Source organism: Dendrobium catenatum, unplaced genomic scaffold (genome assembly GCF_001605985.2).
Source record: "Dendrobium catenatum unplaced genomic scaffold, ASM160598v2 fragScaff_scaffold_1271, whole genome shotgun sequence".
In the NCBI taxonomy this organism is placed as follows: domain Eukaryota; kingdom Viridiplantae; phylum Streptophyta; class Magnoliopsida; order Asparagales; family Orchidaceae; genus Dendrobium; species Dendrobium catenatum.
In genome coordinates this window covers 832,965-857,590 of record NW_021319733.1, presented here as the reverse complement: position 1 = coordinate 857,590, position 24,626 = coordinate 832,965, and the positions used below count along the sequence as shown (strand labels likewise).

Below are 24,626 nucleotides of genomic sequence, written 5' to 3'. Positions count from 1 at the left end.
TTTATTGCATTCGATCAATATAATATATCTTGCCTAAAACATAAATTAAGAGTTCTTGATACAAGAAAACATGAAATACTTGCATATGTGTCATTTCATAATATATACATCCGTCTCGGAGTACCGAATTGTACTGATCAGGTACACATCGTTCATGGCCATTCATTTTCATTTCGTTCCGTATTGCCGCAAAGGCCGTCTTTGCTCAAAGAGCCACTTCTTGGTACTCCGTCATCAACAATCACAAACAATATAGCATGAATATGATAGGAAGCTTTCATGTGACACTAAATAACCATTGCATGACTATGATAAGATGATTTCAACCATGATAAGATGCTTTCATAAGATACTAAGTAACCCTTTCATGATTTGTCATGATTTGACATAAGAAACATAACCATTTCATGGCTTGACATAAAAACTTTAATAAACAAATATAGTTATAATGAAATGCGCACTTTCCTTAGCCAATAAAGTCACTTACCTTTGAGAATTCGTGCTTGGAAAGTTTCCCGCACAAGTCCTCGCCTCCTTTCTTAATTTCAACCTAAAGGAAAACAAGAGATTTAAATCTCTACGACTTAATTTAACTCATCACAATGTTTAATTTTTTTAAGAAGAAAAATTTTATTGCCATCTTGTACATTGTAATAGACCTGTGACATTGACATGAAAGTTTAGAGGCGCTTTTATTATTCTTGAATATATTTAGAATTACATGGAACTGATGATGAGTACTTAAATTACATGTCCGATCTCGTTCCCGCCTCGTATCAACGAGCTAATCGGGCCGGATCGTGACACATAAAACATTGGCCTTTGGATGATTCAGTTAGGAGAGTAAATGCATTAGATTTGGCTTGTGTTAAGAAATATAGAGGCAGATCTAAAAAGATTTGATTAGAAATGATCTTTTTTTATTAGATTTAAATGAGAATTTGACTCTTAACATGACACAATGAAGAAAAAGAATTCATGTAGCCGACCCCACATAATGTCATAAATGCTTGATGTTGTTTTTGTTATAGTTATAAAATTTTATTGTTAAAAAATGTCATTCAATTGTCATAACATTTTTTATTTTAATATGAACAAACCATATGAATGAGTTGATATGGAATAATTGCTAATATTCAACTAGGGGCATACTTTGCTATGGAATAAGTACAGTTTGAGAAGTGGTTTTTCCTTCCACCTTTGTTGTTACTAGAAAAGCAATTTGAAAATTTTACTTGCCATTGAATTTGTCTTCTTGTCAAAATTGGACTTCTTGTTCTGACTCATTATGTTGTGCTTTGTTGTGAGCTCACCTGTGTGTTTCATATAAGTTATAGATCATGTTTGCCACCTTAATTTCTCCTTTGTACTTACGTTGCATACTCTGTACAAAGCTTTGGTATTGCAACATGTGCCTCCCATGCTCCTCTCCCTTGACTCGTCAGCCACATAGATCTAGAAATGTTGAGCTCTTATCTCTTGCAAGCACATCACATGCCTTTTCTCGTGCCTTGCAGCCATATAATGAAGTCTTCTTGTCTGCTTCCTCTTTAAAATTTTGTTCTCTACTGTAGAAGGCCACATAAAAGCGAAGGTGAGGAGGCGGCTGAAGAAAAATTGCTCTTCAGAGGAGAAACCATTAAAGGCCTTCAGTCTTTTCACGCAGCTGATGTGAAGGCCTGTGATCGTCAATCTTTCATTTGAACTTGATGAAGTTCATCCTTCGCTGATCTATGATTTACCCATGTTTTTGTCTTTGCTCTATCTATATTTGATTCGGGCTAGTGATAGATTTTTTTGCTCATCGGTGATTGTGTCGGGTCAATTGTGTATCAAAATTTCCCTTATTGTTTGGTTTTGGCTTCCTTAGTCCATACTTTACTTTCTATTGAAGAGCCTCTTATTGGGCTATGTATATCCTATGAAATTTGTACCATTTCTACCTAATGCAATAAGAGGAATAATGCACTTTTCTCCTGGTGCTTTTTAACTTATTTATTTGGTGCTTAACGTTGGTTTTTCAATTTACATGAGGTGTCATGTAAGATCCTTTAAAAGTTTGAGTAAGGTATTTGATCAGTGTACTAGGAAAAGATGTGAAAAAAATTTTTAAAAAATGCTGATGCACGTTGAACATTGCCTTAGGAATACATTCTATGCCAGCCAACTTGTCAACTTAATAATAGGCCGTAATATATACTTGTGTTACTTTAATTGCATGAATCACTTATGGGACATTCTATTAATTGAAATAATCATCATTTGATCTCAGGATAATCTGAAATTGATGGATGACATGGCAGTTCTCCGGCCTACAGTGTTTGCCAGCGTTCCTCGTCTCTATAATAGAATTTATGCTGGGTGATGTTTTAGTCAATTTCGTGCAATTTTTTTAATTCCATTTTTGAAATTCATTTAGAATTGCGACAATGCTAAAGTTTAATCCATTGTAGTGTTATGAATGCGGTCAAGGCATCGGGGGGACTCAGGGAGAGATTATTCAATGTCGCTTACAGCACAAAGATGCAAGCTATATCAAATGGTAATTTTACCTTTAGATTCTTAATTTGTCTGATACACACTTAAGTACATGCTCCTCCCTATTCGTGGCATCAATATGATAAGGCAATGTAACATTCTTTTTCTGCATATACCACTATTTACGTTTTGGTAGAGATAAAGCTTTTGGACGTTGCAAGAGCTTTTGATTCATGTGCTTTATAATTAATTTTAGAGGAATAATAAAGATAAATATTTTAGTTGTATATTCATGAAGCTACAATATACGTGAAAAGGTTGGAGTAGCTCCAGTGGAAGATAAGATTAGAGTGAGTTGCCTTAGATTGTTTGGTCACATAAAACGGCGGCCTTCCGATGACCCGGTTAGGATAGTAGAGGTATTAGATTTGACTTATGTTAAGAAAGGTAGAGACAAACCTAAAAAGATTTGGTTAGAAAATATTAGGAATGACCTTTCTTTATTAGATTTAAACGAGAATTTGACTTTTAATAGGACACAATGAAGGAAAAGGATTCATGTAGCCGACCCTACGTAGTGGGATAAAGGCTTGATGTTCTTGTTGTTGTATTCATGAAGCCACAATATCACATAATTGTAATATCTTTTAATTAATTTCTACTATCAATAGAACCTTTTCCTGCAAGTCATGCACAGCTTTTGATATTTGATTTTTTTTTTGTTTACGGTCCTTTTGTAATTTTTTTTTACTATTTGCACTTTTAAAGCATCCCTATGCAGCTTGGCTACTGTCATCATGAAATGCGAAGTCAAAGTTGTTTTAAAGCTTTGTGCTGAAATCATGCTCTTTCTTATATTATGCGGAATAAAAGCCTTCTAGTCAATTTTGTAACAACTTCATTAAATCTTGACTTGTTTTACATTTCAATGTTGGAGTTAAATGCTTCATAATATCTATTGCATTGCACGGATCACAACCCTATGGTGAGCATAGGTTTACGTTTCACCCTTACTGGATAAAATTGTTTTGTATTGTATTTTTATAAAAAATTCTTTTGTTATTCCTGTAGGCATAAATTTTTAGATTTCTATATATGGTTGTTCGGTATTTAGATGGACTTATAGATCTAGTGGGACGAGTTAATAGATAATTTTTGGTCATTATAGAATAAGAGATTTGGTGAGAAATTTTGGTCTAGACTTCATGAAAAGGAAAGTAGTGGTGGGCTGCGTGGTTGAGGGGTAGAGTAGATGGATTGGTTATGGGTGGGGAGTTTGATATCCATCTCTGCCTTTGATCCTAGCCAGCGACGCCTGGGAGCCAGGTCGTGATTTTTCAGGTTTGTTCTTTTAATTCATTTTTTATTTGTTTTGACCAAACACATGAAAGTGATTGCAGGAATTCCAAAACCTTAAAATCTAAATACACTGAATTTTAACTACTTTTGAACTTAAATTTCTTGTAACCAAATAACAAGTGAGCATATTGAATAATGACTACTTTTACGAGAAAGAAAGAATATTTTTAAATTTGATAGCATAAATTAAAATTAAAAGGACAAACATATGTTTTTTTAATCTCAATGAACTTTAAATTATGATCTTAATTTATAAATTACATTTGAATTGAAATTTATAATAATTGTCAAAGTAAATTAATAATTATAAGTCATTAACCTATCTTTTCAATTTACAAAATAGTATGAGTTTTTGATGTCCATTTTATATGTCATCTTTCAAAATCAACTTTCATTCATTCATTTGTTTTTTTTTTTTTAAATAAATGGTCATTTATTCCCCCTCAAATGTTAAAATTTACCATCAACAGATATTTAATCACTTTCTTTGTAGATTGGCACTAATGCGATAGAGGTGTTAGGAGTTGAGAGTTAGAGAGGGAGGACTAGTGAAGTGAGAGAGCAAGCGCGAGAGAAAGAGAGATTAGGGGAGATGGAATTATTCTACAACTGGGAGGATGCATGCAATCTTTTTAGCAATAGGGGAGAGAGGAGGGGCGTCTGGGAAATGTGTTTGGTTTTATTGAGAGATAAGTGAATGTGGGAGGATGTACTACTGTTGAGTGTGAGAGAGACGGGTGTTTTGCAAGGTAAATATGGATGATAGGATTGTTGTTCGAATTTTTAGATCGATTCATTCAATTAAATTAAAATCAAATTCAAGTCAAAATTTTAAATCGAGACAATTCAATTTAGTCAAATTTAACTAAATATCTAATTCTAGTCAATTTTTTATTCATATCAGCTCGAGTTGATTAAATTAAATCAATTGGTTTAATTTAATTGATTTAATTTGTTCATTTCACCCTCAATTTATTTTATTAATTTGAATCAATCAAGTGAAATTGCATCAAGTCAACTTAATCGAGTGGAATCGAGTCAAATTGATTTTAATTGAGCCAAATAGAGTTTAATTGTCTAGAATTGAGTCAAATTAGGTTAAATTGAACTTAATCTAGTCGAATCAAGTCATGCTAAGTCAATTAGAACCAAATTTGCTTCAATTGGCCCAATCAGGTCGGGCCACACACAAATTTAACTTTTAAATAGTTTACATTTCTTCTCCTCAATGGTCCAAATCCCCATTTTTAATTGAAATGTTGGAAATGCATAGGGTAAGAACAACCAAGTGCAGAAAATCCTTCATTTTGCTTTCTTCCATGATCTCCTGGGTTGTCTATGCTTTCAGCTATCAAGGTTTAATGTAATTAATCCTAGTCGCTCGCCTATAATTGATTAGGGCACGATCAAATTTTGGATTATTTTATCCTTGTGATACGACTTGGAACTAAAAACAATAAATACAAGAGAAGAGCAACATAAGAACACAAAGATAAAATTGATTTCCTTATTTCTCTTTCAATAATAAATCAATATATAATTATCTACTATTTGAGAGGTAGATATGCTCTCCTACAAACACTAGATGCCGCTTAGAACTCACAACAAACACTAGGAAAATAATAGCGTCCCTAAATCATAGATAAACTCCCCCTCAAATAGCCCTAGAACAACATAACACAGTTAAAACCTTCCTAATTAGCATAAAAGGAAACTTTTCTAAATAAACATAAACTTCCTTATCAACATAAATGTAATTTAGGAAACCTTTATAAATAATAAAACTTGATTTAGAAAATATTTCTAAACAATTAAACATGACTTAGGAAACATTTCTAAACAATTAAACATATTTTAGAAAATCTTCCTAAACAATTAAACACACAATGGATCTCCGAAAGGATTCCGCGAGCGCGGATCATAATGCAAAGGGTACGATCGCACTATACTGTAGGACAAAATGGTCTTAGGCCTTTACACTCTACGCAAGCAGGCCAATGAGAGAGCAAATGAGATCATTTATACGATTAATCATGGAGGATAATGTCTTTCAACTACACACCTCGATGGATAATAATATATATGACCCGATAATCACAAGATCTCTCCCATTCAATACATCAACTTGAATGTGATTTATTTGATGTGGGTGTATGTTTTCCATGAGCGCAAGCCCCCATGGTTAATTACATCTTAGGCCTCAACCTAAAAAAACTCTTTTTTAGGGACGCTATATTATTCTCTTCGTTGTTTGGCGCATAGTGAGGTATTTAGGCCTTATTACAAGACTTTCCTAGGTAAAATTATATTTTGGAAAATAAAAATTGCATATTCACTTTATAAAACAAAGATTAGCATAATAATAATAATAATAATAATAATAATAATAATAATAATAATAATAATAATAATAATAATAATACCACCAACATCCAAACCTAGTGCTTAAGACCACATTCTCAAGGGCTTAGCATTCATCACGGTACCTATCATAAATTGCATTTATGATAATTATGACAACATTTTTATTTGTCATTTACGAATATGGTCACTTGCAGAAGATATTTCTATAAATATTCTAACTACTTAAGGGCAAGTGCTCACTCATCAATCCACAAAATAGAAAAAGAAAGCAACAAAAAACATACCAAGCTAGAAGCACATCACCACATCATCAAAAATGCAAAATAAAAAAAAGAAATTATAAAATATTATCCTAGCTACACCCTACCATAGGATGCATACAAAAAAGTGTCCTATCCAGCACCTAAGTTTGTGCAAAAATTAGTGTACATAACTACCCCAAATTAGGTGAGAGGTTCAAGTTGCAAGATCGAGTTCTTATTGTTTAATTTATTAACCCTCAATTTTTTTAAATGATTAGCCATTTATGATGAATTAATTATTATTTGATTTTAGGGTTATAGTTTTAATCATTAGATTGCATAGAACCCAAATACATGGCCCTGACCTACGCTAGAGTTATAAAGAATTTTGAATCTTTAATCTTGCATATAACTAAGGCTAGAAGAGTTATAAAGTGATAAGGGTCGGTTAATCCTTCCTTGGTAATCTAAGACTCGTGGTAATGCTAATAGGTGATACACTAAGATGGGCTTATTGCCCTCATAAAAAAAAATCCTAAACTTTCTATGTCTAAGGTTGGTGAATTTTATTAGCTGACATGAGAATGGAACACTCACTACTTATAGATATGTAAAGGTTCTACCTAACTTTAGGTTTAACACTTGGGTGGTTAAGGATTTGGGCGGGGTTCCTAAGGGTGGTTTTAAGTTTATAACAGAGACAATTTATATAGATCTTTAGACAATTTCCTCTTAACTTATGAGATACATGGTGTTGGCACAGTGGGCACGAGGACGAAACCTCCTTAGGACACGTTGCCTATTGCCTAGCAACTCAAGGTAGTCCAACCTATATATACCTTTCACGTGTTAGGGGAAAAATATGCAAAAAGATGAACATAAATCCAATATTGGTCAGGGCACTAAGGTGAAATTTGAAGTTCATTTGCTCTTCCAAGAAGTTCATTTTATTGTTTAGAGTTGAGAGATATTTAATTAGAGGTTTGCACTTTGGTGTCTTGATGTTTTGTTAAATATTGGAGAGTTGGTGGTGGAAGATCTTATGATTTTACTTTAATTTCACCTTAATTAATGTGGACATTTGTTTATGGTTGTGTTTATGGTTCATAAAAATTTGTTTTGCATTTTTCTGATTTTTATTTGGTTGGTATGATTTTTTAAGGTTATAATTTGGTTAAGGGGTTGATGTGAAACGTAAATGCCATATACTTGCCTAGGTGGCAAGATTAATTAAAGCCCAAATCAATTTGGGGAGAGAGAATGGAAATCTGAAATTAAGGAGTAATTAAAGCTAATTCAAATTCAAATTTTGAATTTGAATTGTCATTAATTGGGAGGATTAAATGATTAATTGATTTAAATCTGAAATTAAATTTCAGATTTAAATTAATGGTTATTGGCTTAATTGGAGGGACGAATTTAAGGAGTAATTAATGCTAATTCAAATTCAAATTTTGAATTTGAATTGTCATTAATTGTGAGCCTCTCCTAATTAAGAAATTTCTTTATTCCAAGGAGGAAGAGAGGGGGAGGTGGGGGTTGGTGGGCGTCGGCCTAAGGGATGGCCGGCGGGTGAATTTCTGGACGGGCCAACAGGGCCGGAGACAAGGAGAACTTGGGGAGGAAAAGCCCGAGCTTGGTAGAGGATGAGAAGTTTGGGAAATCTTGGAATTTCTAACCTCACGCTCTTAAACTTCAAGATCTCAAAGGAGATTGTAGGGATGTCGTAACTCACTCAGAGATCCACGAAACTCTCCTCAAGAACTCACAAAGAGATCTTGAGAATCTCGGAACTCACAAAGAGATCTGCGAAACTCTCCTCAAGAACTCACAAAGAGATCTTGGGAAAGTCGGAACTCACAAAGAGATCCTTCTAAACTCACTAAGAGATCAACACGAAAATAAAATTTTCCATTATCAATAATCCATCCTCCAAATACAAGAGAAGGGGCCTCTATATATAGGCCTCAAGAAAAATTAAAAGGCACATTCGCCCCTTGGGCTTACATAAAACAAGAGGGTAAAATGAGAAATTGCAAAACTAAATTAAAATACACTTAATAAATGAAAATAAAGCAAAGTGATCTCGGTCGTCGATCTTCAGCTCCTCGGATTGGCATGGACGGTTGGATGTCCGCATCAGGGGTTTTAGTGATTTTTGTAAGTTTACATGAATTTGTTTTGGGGTTTTATGATTTTTATGGATTTTATTGAATTTTACCGTTTAAAGATTTATATATTTGCTACATTTCATCAGTCATTTTTAATTAAAATTTTAAGTGTGATATACATTTTTGTTCTTCAAATTGAATATGATAGAGGTTATAAAGTTTAGTTTATTGGTAACTTGTTACTAATTATTTAAGTTATGATATGATTATCCTTGTTAAATCAGGATCATTAGATTTATTTTATTTTCATTGGGGCTAATTTAATAGCCTCGTAGGCCCGAGTTATTAGATAATCATCTTGTTATTATGTTGATTTTATGTTTGTTACTTAATGAAATATTTGATTTGTGATTATCCACTTTAGTTGGTTCATTACAAATTTTAAGATTGGTTATGAGTTCAATAAACATATTTTATCAGTTGGTTTCATGGCTTTTAAAGATTCTTTATGTTGTTGTTTGGAGCAAATAAACTTCACAAACATAGGCTCTACACTAGGCTCAAACAATAAACTGAGTACACTAACTGTTAAGAGACATACAATATAAAACTAACATATGAATCTACTGAACTTACTAGGGCTCAAATTTTATTACATTTTTTGTATATTTTTCTTTAGTGTTTATGAAGACCACATTTGAAGGATTAAAATAATTAGGAAACAACTTTTTAGAGTTATTTATAATTTTAAAACCTAAAGAAATTCAATTTAACGGTGCTCACTTGGTCTGTGAAAATAGCTATGCACATGACACAATGGGTGGGTCTACACTATAGGCCTAGGGTGACCATGAAGGTCTCTAACGTTCATAGAAAATAAAATAACATAACTACGACCAATCGACTAACATCCTACCATAAGATTTGTGTGGGAAAATAAAATAACAATCCATAATTTGTGTGCTAATGTGTTGCTATTCGACATAAAATAGAGATCTTTACAGGGTTGTAGTAAATTATATCGACCGTGGCATGCCAGGGCATATCCGTAGACCCCCAACAAAACGTAAGAGCCTTCTCATAAGACCCTAAACAAATGACCCACCACCCAACGACCATGTAATACAAAGGTCCCTCACAAGCAACAGAAAGAGAGCAAACATGGAGTGAGAGTAGGCATCATTCGAATGGAAAAGCAAATAGATGACTAACTTGCAAGTAATTCAACATTTGAATTTACCAAACACATACATGCCAATATTGGAACATAAGACAACGTGAAGGTTTCCTAATATGGAGCATAAAAAGAAGTTATACATGAATAATATGAAAGTCTAGTAGGGCAGGAGTCAGACCGGAGCTGTCTAGAACTTTGTTTGGTCTCGTTCGCATGCAAGAAAGAGACGGAAAGCAGGAGGAAGAGGGGTCGAAGTCGGCTAGGGCAAGAGTCGGACCGGAGCTTCCTAGGGCATGCCAACAATAGGGAGACCGGTCTGATCGAGAGCTCTTCGTGTCACTACAGGAAAATGCCCTGTTATCGGCGGACCAAATGCGCCGGTAACAATATAAATCCATAAGAAAATTCTATTTTCCGGCGAATTTCCTACGAAAACTCATCCGACGGTACGGTAATTCGCGTGTCAGAAAATGTTAATCGGCGCAACTTTTATGGAGAGGAATCGGTCGCAATAGCGGCGACGTTTGGGGCAGCTCGCAGACGAGAGCGGAGCGAACCGAGAAGAGGGAAAAAATTGAGAAGAAAGACGGCGGAGCAGTTGAAATAGGGCCCTTTATGTCGAACTTTCCTGTCGATTATTCGTCGGTCATAATACCTGTGGATAATACGTTGGAAAATATTCGTCGAGTTTAAGTAAGCCAACACAATTTACGCAGTAATAACTGGTGGAAATTGCGCCGGAATATTTTATATACTGACGAAACAATCGGTGGAATATACGCGTGTAAGTTAACGGCGGCAATTTTGTCGGAACTACCACCGTAAAGTTATCGGCATATTTTCTGTCGGTTAGCCCGCCGCTTTTTTCGGCGTATGTGTTGCTGCCGGAAAGTCACATATTTTCCTATAGTGTGCAAACTCAATAGGGTGTCGGGACAGAGGGAGGCGAGGAAGAGCAAGGCTTTGGCTCGGGCCTTGTTTTCGCGCAACAGATGGAGGAAGAGAGAGTCGAATGCTGGAGTACTCTCTTGCCTTCTTTGAGATGAAACAAACAAAAATCGAGAGCCTCCCATGCTGCCTGCTCTTGGTCTGAGAAAAACACATGCTTTCACCCGAAGTAGAATCCCACCAGTTCCCTTCTTGCTCCAGTCACCCCCAAACACAAAAGTAGAATCTGCTCGTTGCTGGAGATTGCAAATATCATGGAAAAGAGACACAGGTCGGCTACCGATTCAATTCAAGTCATTTGATCTAATTTTCTTATTCATGAGCATATGTGAATTGATGGCAAAAGTCAAGGGTGGTTTATATTAGAGCAATTGGCTTAAAATTCAAAGATTGGACTGAAATTGGGTCCGAATCGAACTCGATTCGAGTCGATTTGGGTCCAATTTCATTTGAATAGGGTAATCATGTAAATAAACTCAAATCGACGTCAATTCGACCCAAATTGAGCTCGACGTGGTTCAATCGAGTCAATCACACATGCTTGAGGGGAAATCACGGTAAAAACAAGGTCAACAAGCGAACCCCCAAAAGGTGCGGCGAAAGACAGGTGAACCACATGTGTTGGCGTTAACCTCCTTATCCTTAGGAAGATTGATAGGAAACACTTGGATTCACAAGTGTTCCTAGCCAAAATCAGTAAACTGCAGCAGATTTATTGCTGTCCACAGCAGAAAACAGCCCAAAACAGAGAAAAGCAGGAGTTTTACACGAGAAATCTGAGAAAAAACGAAGAAAAACTCTTGTATTTCACCAGTAGATGAATAAAACAGTAAAGATACAATTGATCCTCAATTCGAGAGGAGGATCGATCTCTCCCAAATCTCTAGACGCCGCTAGAGCCCAAAGAAAACCTAAATCTAAGAGATCTCAAATTTCAGCCAAATTCAAGATGATCAAACCCTAGGAAAATCTACTATTTAATGCATACAAATCAAAAGGAATTCCCTAAACAGTCCCTACGTTCAAATTTCCCTCTCAAAACGCTAAAAAAAACTTCCTAAACGGCTCTGCGGGGGCGGACGGGCCGCTCGTTCTCCGCCAGATCCGCCTGTTCGCGATTTCCGCCCGTGAATCGGTCCCGCCTGGACCGGCTGGACCGGTCCAGTGGACCGGTCTAACAAAGATGCAACCCAACAACGCTCCGATAAACCTCAACAACACATACAGTAATCACTCCATCAATGAAATGTTGACCCAATTGTGCGAAAATCACACAATCGTGCAAAAGTCACACAACCATGCAGACATGGTTGGACAAAAAGGGAAAAGAGGGCCCAACATTCGTCTGACCAGATTGAAACAACAAAATAAATGGCTCTAGAAAACTCAACAATCACTCGACACACATGCCAGTAGTGACATGAGGAGGAAAGGAGAGTTCAACATTCACTTGACCATATTCATAATAGTGAATGATGACGACTAAGTGCTAGCCTGACAGATCGAAATAGTGAAACAAAGAGCCAAAGAAAACTCAACGACCACCCGGCACACATGCCCGCAGTGACGTGAGGATGAAAGAGGAGTCCAACATTCATCTGACTATATTCGCAACAGTGAATGAGGACATCTCAGTGTTCGCCTTACAATATTCACAACAATAAGACAAGGAGCCACAAGAAAACTCAACAATCACCTGGCACATATGCTCGTAGTGATGTGAGGAGGAAGGGGTCCAATATTCACCTGATCATATTCGCAATAGTGAATGAGGACGACTCAATGTTCGTCTGAACATATTTGCAACTGTGAGACAATGAGCCACAAGAAAACTCGACAACCTTTCTAAACAGTTCCCCCTTCATGGTTGTGCCCCCCACCACACACACACACAAATGTATCAATATTCCCTCCCAAAAATGCACATTGTCCTCAAGGTGCAACAAAGGTATTGTCCATCTAAAAGTCCTCCTAGCATTATGAGAGTTTCGATCGCTGAAGTGCTCTTGTTCCCTTCTTAAACAAATAAATATTTCCTAAATAACATAAACACAATTAGAAAACTTATCAATTCCTCCCTTGATTAGAACTTTTCTAAATAATTTTCCTTAATTAGAAACTTTTCTAAACAACTCACTCTTGATTATGAACCTTTCTAAACAACTACATCTTTCTTGTTGCCCCCCCCAAAGCGTATCACCTGGCTTTGTATTCAATAGCTAGGAGGAATCAAGGGGGACGACAAGCATGTTTTTTAATTCGTGGCTTCTTTTCTCTCGAGTTGTGCATGTAAGTTAACAGAAACGAATTCTTTCAGCTTGGAAAAATGATAGTGGGAAAGGAAGGTGAAGAGGACGAGTTCTGTTTTGGCGTAAGCTTTTTGTATGATGCACACAAGACAGGGGGAGAGTGTTTTGTGTCTATTTTTTCATAAACTATTTTACATGAAATTGAATTTCTTCTCTATTATTAATGTGGTTTTCATAAGTGATACGTCCTCCAAAAAAATATCTTGATCGGGCGCGAATCTCGATGCAAAATTAAGCCGAAAACTTAAAAAATTAAATATTGGATCATCTGAGCTCCGATTTCAACAAACTTACAGTCAAACTGAGCGTCTCGTAAATACAAACTCAACGACACCAAATTCAACTCAATCCGAGCCCAAATGAGTCCAAATTAAGGACCCGAAGCGCTGTTGGAAGCTTCGTACCACAGTTTGAGTTACCAAACAATTTTCAAACTTGAAGAGCTTATAGTCGAATCGAGCGGCTCGACGAGACGAATCCAACGAGCCCAAGATCGCCAAATTCCGACATCATTAAGGCCTTCAAATGTCTGACGAACGGTACACGATCAAGGAATTCAATATCGGTCGTCCATCCAACCACTCCACATTTACCCCTGATATCTTGCCTATTTACGTGCCATGTCACTCCAGAAAATCTATATATAGACCCCTCATTTCCCTTAGAAAGGGGATCGGAGCAAGAAGAGAAGAGGACAAGAGAAGGAAGAAGCTCCTCCTCGACCACTGCGGGAGTTTCGCAGGACTACCGCATGACGCTGTTGCTCCGCCGGACCACCACTTGAGGCCCTCACCTCCGCCGAACCACCGCCTGACGCCGTTGCTCCGCCGGACCACCACTTGAGACCCTCACCTCTGGCGGACCACCGCCTGACGCCGTTGCTCCGACGGGCCACCACTTGAGGCCCTCACCTCCGGCGGACCACCGCCTAACGCCGTTGCTCTTACGGACCTCCACTTGAGGCCTTACCTCCGCCGGACCACCACCTAAGGCCCGGACTTCTGTCGGACCACCGCCTGAGGCCCAGACTTCTGTCGGACCACCACTTGAGGCCGTGTGCTCCACCAGAACATCACCTGAGGCCCAAACTTCTGCCGGACCACCACCTGAGGCCCAGAATTCTGCCGGACCACCACTTGAGGCCGTTTGCTCCACCAAAACATCACCTGAGGCCTGAACTTCCGCTGGACCATTACTTGAGGCCTTGAGCTTCACCAGACCACTACATGATGCCCAGAGTTCTACCAGAATACTGCCGACTACGGTCCTTCTGACCTCCGTCACCTACTATGGTCATTCTGACGTCCATCACCAGACAACGGTCTTTCCGGCCTCCAACCTATCAACTATGGTCATGCCGACCAAACAAGTATGTCTATGTAACTCCCACCATGTATTGTGCTCTATATGATGTACATTTGTGACATCAAGCCAAGGCCTTCTTTTAAAGAATGGCCTCATTTGTAATCGAATGCAAATACTAGTGGATTCATTCAAACTGGGTCAGGCCCCGTGGTTTTCCCCCCTTTTTTCAGGGGTTTCCACGTAAAAACTCTGCTGCTTCTTATGAACGCTACACCCTCTCACTTATCTGATTGTGTGTTGGATCTTCATACAATGCTAATACGTTAAACTATATATTTCTCTACCGCCGCGAATACTCCAGGACACAACAGTAAGGTATTGATTCAATACCATTTTCTATAACTTCATTGTATTACTCTTATGTTTTATTCCTTTATAATAGTCACAATTTTGAACATATGTTTTGTTTCAAATTGATACTAAATTGTTTCTTCTACAATGATTTTTCATCCTTCCAGCCTTTATATATTGATTACACATAAAAATTGTGGTAATCAATCTAATGCATTATTTCTCAAAATCTCCAAATCATGATGGGGTTGCATTTGAACCAAAACTTTTACCATTATGCTTCGTATTAAGAACTCACTCAATTTTATATTTTTAGATCAATCTATGGTTTGTACTTTTTGATTTTGATTACTGCATCTTTAATTCCCATCGTATTATCTTTATTTTTATTATATTGACTTTGAGCAAAGTCTTTAAATGATGCGGACATCCGATAGTGGACGTTAATCAAAGGAAGAGATGAAGATATACGATCGAGACCCATCCATTTTTATCTTAGTTTACTAATTGTAATTTTGATTTAATTATGCATTTTCCGTTTTTACCCTTACTTAAGGGTCTTGTCTTATGTAAGCTCAAGGGGCAAAGTTGTCTTTTAGTTTCTTTTAAGGCCTATATATAGGCCATTTCCCTTGTATTAGACAATGATGGAGTTTAAAAAAAAATTGTTCTACACTTTTGTTCCTTGGGAGAGCTTTAGTGAGAATTGTACTTTCCACCAACCGCAGGATGGGTCCAAGCTTGTGGCTTGAAGTCCCTTGGTGAAGGGCAACGCATCACCCGTCAACCACAGGAAGTGTCCGGCACAGTTTTATTTTTTTTTTTTTTTTAATTCTCCTTATTTTTCATAAACCGCCACCTCCTCCTCCCCTTTAACCGCCAGTTAAATCTTCCCTTAGCCGCGGGCCACCCCACCAATTCTCCAAGGCTATAATTCCCAATCATCCTTTTATTACTTTCCTAATTTGATTCAAAGCAATTCGGGAATTTCAAATTAATTTGAGATTTGAATTTCCCTTATTTATTTGAATTAATTACACAATTCCCTCCTATCTCTTAATTTTGAATTTTAAATTTTGAAAGGTCTTTCATCCCTTTCCTAATTTAAGATTCTAATTAAAGAATCATTTAATTACCCTATTATCATCTTCCTAATTTTGCCCCTATCTTATTTAGAAAGATTTCATAATTCAAATTCAAATGAATTTGAATTTTAAAGTCTTTTCTAAATATCCTACGCCTATTTTAAAAAATCTCCCCCCTCCCAAATTAGTGCAAATATGAATTAAATGATTGGATTTGAATGTAATTCCCCCTATTCAATGTATGTGGATACATACTTCGAATCTGGACATCTTTCCTCCCTTCTTGGCCGGCCCTCTCTCTCCCCTCTATCCTAATTATTTCCTTCCTAATTAAAGGCCCCAATTAAGGAGATAATTAATTCTTCTCTTCCCTCCCTTCTTTTCGTATTTGAATTTCAAATTCAAATTCATTAATTAAGGGAAATATGAGATGAAATTTTAGCTCTTTAATTTTTTTATTACCCCCTGCTCTACATTAGTTTGGTATCAGAGCATGGTTAACCGGGATGCGAACTCGACGGAGTCAAGCTCTTTTCCACCTTGGGAGAATGATGCGGACATCCGACGATGTACGTTAATCAAAGGAAAAGACGAAGATCCACGACCAAGACCCCTCCATTTTTATCTTAGTTTATTAATTGTATTTTTGATTTAATTATGCATTTTCTATTTTTACCCTTAAGGGTCTTGTCTTTTGTAAGTCCAAGGGTCAAAGTTATATTTTAGTTTCTTTTAAGGCCTATATATAGAGACCCTTGCTCTTGTTTTGGATAATGATGGAGTTTTTTTTTTTAAAATTGTTCTACACTTTTGTTCTTTGGGAGAGTTTTAGTGAGATCTCTATGGGAGGGAATCATAGTTTTCACCAGCTACAGGATGGGTTCGGGCTACGCATCACCCGTCAGCCGCAGGAACCGTTCGGGCTAACGGTTTTATCTTTTTTTTATTCTCCTTATTTTTCCTAAACCGCCACCTCCTCCTCCTCTTTAGCCGCAGGCTAAATCTTCCCCTAGCCGCCGGCGACCCCACCAATTCTCCAAGGCTCCAATTCCCAATCATCTTTTTATTACTTTCCTAATTTGATTCAAAGCAATTTGAGAATTTTCAAATTAATTTGAGATTTGAATTTCCCTCATTAATTTGAATTAATTACACAATTCCCTCCCACATCTTAATTTTGAATTTTAAAATTTGAAAGGTCTTTCATCCTTTTCCTAATTTAAGATTCTAATTAAAGAATCATTCAATTACCCCATTATCATCTTCCTAATTTAGCCCCTATCTTATTTAGAAAGATTTCATAATTCAAATTCAAATGAATTTGAATTTTAAAGTCTTTTCTAAATATCCTACAACTATTTTAGGAAATTCCCCCCAATTAGTGATGAATTAAATGATTGGATTTGAATGTAATTCCCCCTATTCAATGTATGTGGATACATGCATCGAATCTGGACATCTTTCCGGCCTCCTCCTTGGCCGGCCCTCTCTCTCCCCTCTATCCTAATTAAAGGCCCCAATTAATGAGATAATTAATTCCTCTCTTCCCTCCCTTCTTTTCTTATTTGATTTTCAAATTCAAATCCATTAATTAAGGGAAATCTGAGATGAAATTTTAGCTCTTTAATTTTCTACTACCCCCCGTTCTACATCATTAGAGCTCTTATGCATTGCTAGCCGTTTTATATATAACATTTCCTTCTTTTATTGTGCTTAGAAGATATTCAAATCAACAAAATTACAAGTTTTTAATACTTAATACATTGCTAGCATCTAGTTTTTTTTAGTTATTGTTTGCTGCTCTTGTATTTTATTAATTACCATTCTTTAAAAATGCTATTTTTTTCCTTAAAAAATTTTAATCTCTCAGTGCTTGGCAAAATATCCTTATTTCTAGACTATCTAAATTCTCACAATTTTAGCCGTTGTATCCCATAACAAGTTTGATGCAACTATAAAATTTCAATATGACCCCTTGTAACAGCCTTGTCTATCCTTGAGTAGTTATTTCTTCCAAAATTATGTACATACTATCTAAATTATCCTTATTTTCGTATATTATAAAAAAAGAAAGAAAGCTAGCAAACTCGTGTATTTGCATATGCCATGATCTAACCAAAAAGTATTTAATGAAACTGAAAAATATGAGTGTTATTTTTTTGTTTTTTTTTTCAAGATTTTGGTAATATTATATTTAATAGAAGTAATTTAAGTGTTAGTCTTGTAAATGGAAGTTTTGAGTGTTCCATAGGTATAGGAATACATCCATATGTGCTAATTATATTTTGTGATCGAACTTTCCTTTGGAATCACCTTATCATTCTTACAATTTGTTTCCTTGCCAGCAATATAAAGTTTTTTTGTGATTGGCAGGTTCACTTTTGGAAGAAATTAAGTGCATTTCTCGTTTCTTAAAGTATCTGCTCGGTTTTTCAAGAACATAAATAACTCCAGAATAAAGTATTATTTCTCTCATCATATTTCCATTCCCTATTCAGTGTCCATAGTGAATCCTCTCGCAATGAATCTTATAGAGCCTATTTGTTTATTTAAGTGATCACTAATAAATCTCTTCCATGGGCATACATTGTAGTTGTTCATCCACTTCTTGCCAAAAATAATTTTTCAGTCTACGATTCCAACATTAAGAATATTAGCCCTACTAATTTTTAATGCCTTAAAATTAATTCATAAAATAAAACCTACACTATCATCGACTCTATTCTCCTAATTTTTTTTTTTCAAATCTATATTCATTAATATCCTGACCCTATTTAGATTTTATCCTTCCTATGGACAATAGCTTATAAACCTCCCAATGTATTTGAATTTTTTTATTCTTTCCATTTTGTTTCCTGCAAATATGTGATATTTGCTTTTCTTTAATTATTTTGTTCACTAATTTTTTCACCTTCCCTTCCAAAATCCCCATATTTGATTTGAAAAATCTAATATTAGTTCTATATCTAGTTAACTTTTGCCTACTTTTCGCCAATTGGGTTAATAAGTTGTGATGATCTTGCTGGTGGTATACTGGTATCCTAACAAAGCTTTCCTATTTCTTATGCTTTCCATCTAGCAGGCTATCAACATGATTAGTATAATTCTTGGCTGCATGTGGATTAAGTATGAGAGAGATTAAAAAAAAATGCATTTTACAATCGAAATTAACCAAGGTATATGAATAAATGGATGAAGAGCTCTATGTTCAAAATGCTAGGAGAAACACCTTAAACCATTTGTGTTTGATTTAGCATTCACTCTATAATATTTTGACAATAATTAGGCCTATCCTATTCATTATTTAAAAAACAATAGTTGGATGCCATATCGAATTTTCAAAATTATGCATTATTTTTTGGAAAGATGAGATATTATAGTATACCATATAGATATTCTTTATACGGTGAGTATTTCCTTTTTTTCTGTCTCTTTGTTTTGTTAATCTACTTATTTGATTTGTTTGTGCTTTATTTGTGAACTATGGAAAATAGTTGTCTCATGTTTTTTCAGTTATCTCCTGATCAAAATTTTTGTCAGGTTGGGTTTCAAATCCATTGGAGTTGTTTTGATATGAGTGCTTCTAAATGTTAAGTGATTCTCCATATATCACTCTAAAGTCAAAGCAAGTTTAATGACTTTGAGACAGTATGATCAATTTTTTATCAGCATATTCTAAAAAAAATTTTCCCACCTAAATATTAGGCATTTAAAATATTTTTAAATGTCCTATGCCAACTTATTCTTATCCTTATCCTAGCTTGTAAATAGTTTCTAAGTTCTTGTGTAAATTTGTATCTTAGGTTGTTTGCCCCTGGTTTATAGGGCAACTAAATGCATCTTTGACATGATATATTGTGGCTATGGATACTTTCTTTTTTTATGGATATGATTTTATTTGATTTTTTGAGAAATTTTTTATTCTTCATCTCTCTGTGCTTCGAGGAATAAATATCCACGTAGTCTATCAAGCAAATGAGACTTGTTTAATTTATCACTGCTCTCTTGAATAATTGTGCAAGAAAAAGTTGGCATTTTTTGATTTATACATATTTTTCTTTTATTCGAGGATTTAAAAAATAAAATAAAATCATAGACTTGATTCATCGCGTTCTTAGTTTTCTAAAGCATCATTTCTATTATTTTTATAATTGTTTAATTCATGCAATTTTCTTAGGAAAAAAACCATCTCCAATCTGGGATAGATTAGTATTCAACAAAATTAGGGACAAACTTGGAGGGCGGATTCGCATAATGTCATCAGGAGCCTCACCATTATCTCCAGATGTTTTGGAGTTTCTTAAAATGTATGCATTTTGAAGCCCGTTTAGTCAATGGATATATATATATATATATAGTGAAATTGCTCAGAACATCCTGTCTTATGATAGCTCCCCTTATTATGATATATTTTTTGCAATTTTTTGCAGATGCTTTGGAAGCCATATTATTGAAGGCTATGGGATGACAGAAACATCTTGTGTAATAAGTAATATGGATGAGGATGACACCTTAGCTGGTCATGTTGGTTCTCCAAATCCAGCTTGTGGTTAGCATTTTTTTTTTGGTTTCAAAATTGTCATAGTGCATCTGACCTTACCGTTTCTAATGTAACATTGTGGCATCTTTATGGATAACAAAAACCTTTTTATTTAAACGATTTAGTATATCTTGATGATTGCTTTGGAAAAGCAATTCTTTTAAGCCTGCTTAATGGAGCGCTGGAGAGTTATTATACTTGAGACATGTTGAATACAGTAAACCAGATTGCCCATGATTATGAATCATAGCTTATTTATTTTTTTCTATAAATTTTTATGGGTATTAGCCCCCATAGATAACAACCCCTCATAGTTATGGTAGGGTATTTACAATTTAGTTTGTTGCTTAGGCTCAAATATTTAGGTACACCTTTTGTTAGATGGGTGATATTTGGGGATATGGAGGTAGTTTCGGTTATGATTCCAATGATTTTGGTCATTCCATGTCTACTAGTAGATCCAATTTGCCAATGTTGGAGGAGTTTGAGTAGTAATATCTAGGGAGCATGATTAGCAATTGTAGGTCCTCTCCTCACAGGTATCCCAAGCAGACCAAGCTAGAGAGTGTTTGCCCCTGTTAGAGGGTTCTTAATTGACGTCTACTCTTTCATTGACATAGGGACAATCTGGATAGGTTATTTCCTATTCACTTGATCTTAATGGAAGTAGTTAGGATGGGTGTTAGTGAGAAATGTATCTGTCTAATTCCTCCTTTGTTATGCTCTAGGTTGACTGAAGGGGGTCAAAATGGGGCATGATATTGACACCCAAACCCGCTATCTCCTTTCCATTCAGCTCTCATGCACGAAACTGCAATTTCTCTCGCTCTCTCGGTTGATTCGTAGGCGAGGATCCCTATCCCTCTCGCTCGTTCGTCTCTGTCGCAACCGAGACCCCAGCCTAAATGCTCTGTTCTCCCTCTTTTTCCCCAAAGGCGCATGCAAGAGGCCCTCGACTCCTCTGTTTGTTCGCACTCACATATGTAGTACCCAGCCGCAGCTCGCTTGCTCTCCTGACCTCGTCCTGCTCGTGCTTCCAACCTGAAACGCCGCTCGAGGCACACGCCTTCACCCTGCACGTGACCAGCGCGATCAACTCCAACCCGTGCCCGTGCACCTTTGCATCTCCAATCTCAGCTCGCGCTTGTATCCATTACCACGACTTCGACCCATGCCTTCGGCCCGACCCTCCATATGTGATTCATGACTCTGTTTTGCACGGAGGAAGCCCATTTTCGACCCCGCTCACTCTCTGCTTTTGACCGGCTGAACCAACCACTGTCTCGACAACTCCCCATGAGTATATGAGTTTAATAGTAGAGTGTTTGGAAAAAAGAAAGAGAAAGAAGAGAAAAAAGAAAGAGAAAAAAAACATAGCAGGTGCTGAGTAATTGATGACCCAAAGACCTATGTCGGGAATAATCTATCCCGAAGCCCTCATGCCATCATATTTTTGATTCGGTTGGGCGGATTGAAAGACAAGCGCCTTCCAACCTTCCTATGAGAGGAGGGGATGTTAGGAGGCTGTCGAAATTTTAAATGACAAGGGACCTTCACACAATTAATTTTAAATAAACTTTGTCATATATATATATATATAGACCTTTGTATAAAGAAACGAAAAGAACCAAAAATTAGCTAACCTGTAGACCGTCGGATCCTCGAAGTCGTGCCGAAATCCCGCTGCAAACGGCGCCGCTCCAGTCAAATTCCCGTGATTCTTGCTCAAACTCTGCTCGAGGAGGTTCTTTCGCGTCTTTAAAAGCCGACCGAACTCCTCCCATGACGCTTGCTCTGCTTCTTCCTCATTCGCGAATCCCGTCGCCCTCCTGAAGCCGAACCCCACTGTGCTGAAACCCTCTCCTCTGTCCGACTCCACACAGCAAACCCGACGTCAACTCCGGCCGAACCTCCCTATCTTCCTCTCCCACTGCCGAACTCTCCGATCTCCATCCCGACGGCCTTGCTCCTCCCGATCCAGAGAGAGAGAAATAGAGAGAAATAGAGAGAGAGAGAGAGAGAGAGAGAGAGAGAGAGAGAGGACTTACCTTCTTCCTCCTCTCACCAAGGCCGAACCCGATCTCCCTGCTCCCTCTCCAACTCTTACCTCACGCGAGGCCGAACCCGATCGTCCCTCTTGCTCTGCTCCAGCCGGCCTTTAGATATAGGTTTAGTTTTTTTTTGTTTTGTTTTTTTTTAGTTTTATTTTATTACTAATTAATGTAATTAGTTAACATTATATAAAAGTTCTCTCTCGTTAGTGGGAGAGGTAATTAACTATAGGGGCTTGCGCCTATAGGAAACCAGAACTCAGATCATAAAGTCCTCACAAAATGAGGGCGAAATCTCTGGGTAGTGTCTTATCTACAAACCCATCTGCCTTCCAAAATTTACCCAGGAACTTATTCCGTTAAAACTCCCTCGCCGAATAAAAAGAAAACGCGCGGCGGGGAGGCCGAGGCCGAATTTTTGGAGCCCACAATATATATAGACACACACACATAATAAGTTATGTTCCCAATTTTAAGAATTTTAGACTTGCGCTTCCAGAAGAATAAATGCATTAAACCTCTAGTTAAATATGCAAGTTTCATAAAATCTGTCACCTATAAAGTTTAGAAGAAGCACCCTTTAGAAGCTAATAGAGATGGAAATTTCAATTTATGCTTGGAAGCTTCAATGAGAGTGGTGATCTCGACACAACCACCAATATAGTGCGAGCAAAGGTGGCGAAAGTGACGATCAACGAGCGCGATCATCGGCAAGCTCGACGCTTTACGAAACTATCCAAATGACCTTTGATTGTCAAACGGATTGCGTTGATGCAATGAAAGCGTCGGATTTAGCCAAGGTAGGACCCCTCTTTGTTGAATTGAATGAAGGTGGTCGAAATCAGCAAAGTACAAGCGCAACGGGCACAACGTTGCCCAAATGACGTCCGTTCTCAAAACGAACTTCACCGTTGCGCTCGAAACATTGAAAATACCTAAGAATGACTGCAATATTGATTGGGCTATTTGAGAGAGCGTAAATTTGCATTTTTCACAGGTTTCAAGTCGACAACGACATGGATTACGAGACATTCGCACACAAACGAGAACAAAAGACTTCAACTGTTTCTTCTTCTTCATACACTGATTTCCCACTACCAGCTCTTCATACATCGATCCTCCACTCCCTCTTACACACAAACTCCAACTCTCGCACGCAGGCAACCAGCCAAACACTCTGTATGGAACTCCCATACCCGCAGAACCTCACACTTGTTGTGCCGATCTCGACCTCCATCTTCGCTCCACCTCATGAGCAGCCGATCAAATTAGCCCCAGCCGAGATCCTTCACCCGATCTTTCTCACATCAAGCGGAATTGAGCACCTCTAGCCAAACATTCCCTCTCTCCCATTTTTCCTATGTATCCTGATAGGAAGTACTTGAGTTCGCAAATAATCTTATCGGATCTACTTGAGTTCGCAAGCAACCCTAATGTGAAATTGGTAAAAACAATGAGAATACCCAAGATTGGAGATGAAACAACCAAGAAAATAATATAACTTGATTAAATACTCAAAACAAAATAAGCTAAAAGAAAATATACAATTGATCCTCTATTCGAGAGGATGATCGTCTCTCCCAAATCTCTAAACAAGATTCTAGAGCCCAAAACGCCAATGAGACTATAAGAAGACAATAACCAAAGCATGCCTAGTCCTAACCCGTTCATGCCCTTTAAATAGCCCTCTCAACCTCCTTAAAAACTTCCTAATATAAGATAGTATTTAATTAATTCAAAAGATATCAAATCTTTTTAATTTATTAAATCCACTTTTCTAATATAAGATATTATTATTTAATACAAAAGATATCAAATATTTTTTTAATTAATTAAATCCAAACAAATTGGGCGTGGGCCCCTCCCTTAGGCGGTGTAGGAAGGAGGCGGTTTGACCCGCCTCCTGTATACAAGTGTCGGCCCCATCTGCGCCTGCTGAGGTTGAGTTGGTTCCTGGGGAATCGACATATCAATACCGCCCTCCCAAAGAATCACCTTGTCCTCAAGGTGAAAAAAAGGGAACTGCTATTTTATCATCTCATATGGCTCCCACGTGGCCTCGTAATCCGGGAGGTTCTTCCATTTGATCAACACCTCCTTAGTTTCATCTTTGTTTTGACGAACCCCTTACAGCTCTAAGGGTTCTAGAGTCACCTCTAAATCCTCAGTAAGTGTTGCTGGTAGCTCGAGACTGGCTGTGTAGTCACCAATGACATTCCTCAACTGTGAGACATGAAAAATCGGATGTATAGTTGCTACTGGTGGTAATTTCAATTGATATGCTACTGCCTCAATCTTCTCCAGCA

General features: G+C 37.0%; 1 protein-coding gene across 1 annotated transcript in view; it reads left to right on the top strand.

The window, feature by feature from the left end:
- The window catches only part of LOC110100844 (long chain acyl-CoA synthetase 6, peroxisomal-like), a 40,801-nt gene that overhangs the window by 6,456 nt on the left and 9,719 nt on the right, over window positions 1-24,626 (top strand). The window contains exons 10-13 of the mRNA XM_020828537.2: window positions 2,273-2,361; window positions 2,454-2,542; window positions 19,907-20,036; window positions 20,160-20,278. Coding sequence (XP_020684196.1) covers window positions 2,273-2,361; window positions 2,454-2,542; window positions 19,907-20,036; window positions 20,160-20,278 — 427 coding nt within the window. The remainder of the gene's footprint in view (window positions 1-2,272; window positions 2,362-2,453; window positions 2,543-19,906; window positions 20,037-20,159; window positions 20,279-24,626) is intronic.